Below are 1,219 nucleotides of genomic sequence, written 5' to 3'. Positions count from 1 at the left end.
ACACACACACACACACACACACACACACATATATATATATATATAATTTATATAGCTCGCAATATAACGTGTAGCATAAGTTCTCTCGCACAATCACCTGCACCAGCGGAACAAAATCTCTTTCCTGATGTGCCAGCCCCAGAATACACGTACTTACATAAAGTTCTTCACTCGAAACTTAAAACATATACGTTCACACGCGATATATGTTTACCTATGGGCAAAGCATATACTATTCATTTTTTCAGTATTGTAGTATGTTTGAGAACATAGTTAGCTCAACCGCCTAGCTTGCCAGCCCATTGCCGGTGGTCAATTCGAAGTGCGGGGATGCTTTTTATGAACGCATTTACTACAACGTATACAAACAAACACGTACTCGTGAATATGATAAAACAATGTATTGTTGGTAGTTCAGTCCCAGCATACCAACATACCTAAACCTGTATGAGAAGAATAACCGCCAAGCGTCCCGGTACGTTTCCAATGCACAACCTCAAGTGCGTAGTCAAATGGCGTGACTATGGGTACATCACCGAGTGACTACCAGCACCAACTCATGTACAACGTATATACGTGGGGTAATAATATACGTACCAACTCATGGACAACGCATATACATGGCGCAATAATATACGTACCAACTCATGCACAACGTATATACGTGGTGGTGTAATAATATACGTACCAACCCATGTACAATGTATATACGTGGTGTAATAATATACGTACCAACTCATGCACAACGTATATACATGGCGCAGTAATACACGTGGCTACATCATACCTCGCCTCTTGCACCAGAGGAACAACCGCCAACCGAGCCAGCACATCTGAAGTGGTCGACTGCAAGTGTGTTGTCAACTGCACGTGCGCTGGCAAGTCTCCGTAGTCCATAGCCACAGACACCAAGTGCTTCTGGGCTCCGTTCCCATTCTTGATGGCGGCCGCTCTTATTTCCTCACGTGCCGGAATAAGCTCTCGCAGGCGTGTGCGGACCATGGTGAAGTGCCGGGCCTCGTCAGCGGCTATGTTGATCATGTCGCACATGAACGCATGGCCTTCTGCACTGGTACCCGCGTAAGGTTCTTGTATATCCGTATCTGTGTGTCGATAAACATACATACATTCAATGCAAGGTCACAAGAACTATGTCGGTTCTGTGTATCATATTCCGCGGATACACATATATATATAAATATATATATATATACATATA

At 43.7% G+C, this 1,219-nt stretch overlaps 1 protein-coding gene across 1 annotated transcript; it reads right to left on the bottom strand.

The window, feature by feature from the left end:
* Positions 1 to 787: 787 nt before the first annotated feature.
* Positions 788 to 1,050, bottom strand: SARC_16625 (hypothetical protein; the record flags this gene model as incomplete). The annotated part of the gene is made up of 1 exon (XM_014289271.1): positions 788 to 1,050. A coding segment is annotated over one exon (263 nt), but the record flags the coding sequence as incomplete, so codon positions are not given.
* Between the last annotated feature and the right edge of the window lie 169 nt (positions 1,051 to 1,219).

The sequence above is a fragment of the Sphaeroforma arctica genome (assembly GCF_001186125.1).
Source record: "Sphaeroforma arctica JP610 unplaced genomic scaffold supercont1.8536, whole genome shotgun sequence".
In the NCBI taxonomy this organism is placed as follows: Eukaryota; class Ichthyosporea; order Ichthyophonida; genus Sphaeroforma; species Sphaeroforma arctica.
The sequence above is the reverse complement of the archived record's forward strand: the minus strand, read 5'-3'. Positions and strand labels throughout refer to the sequence as shown.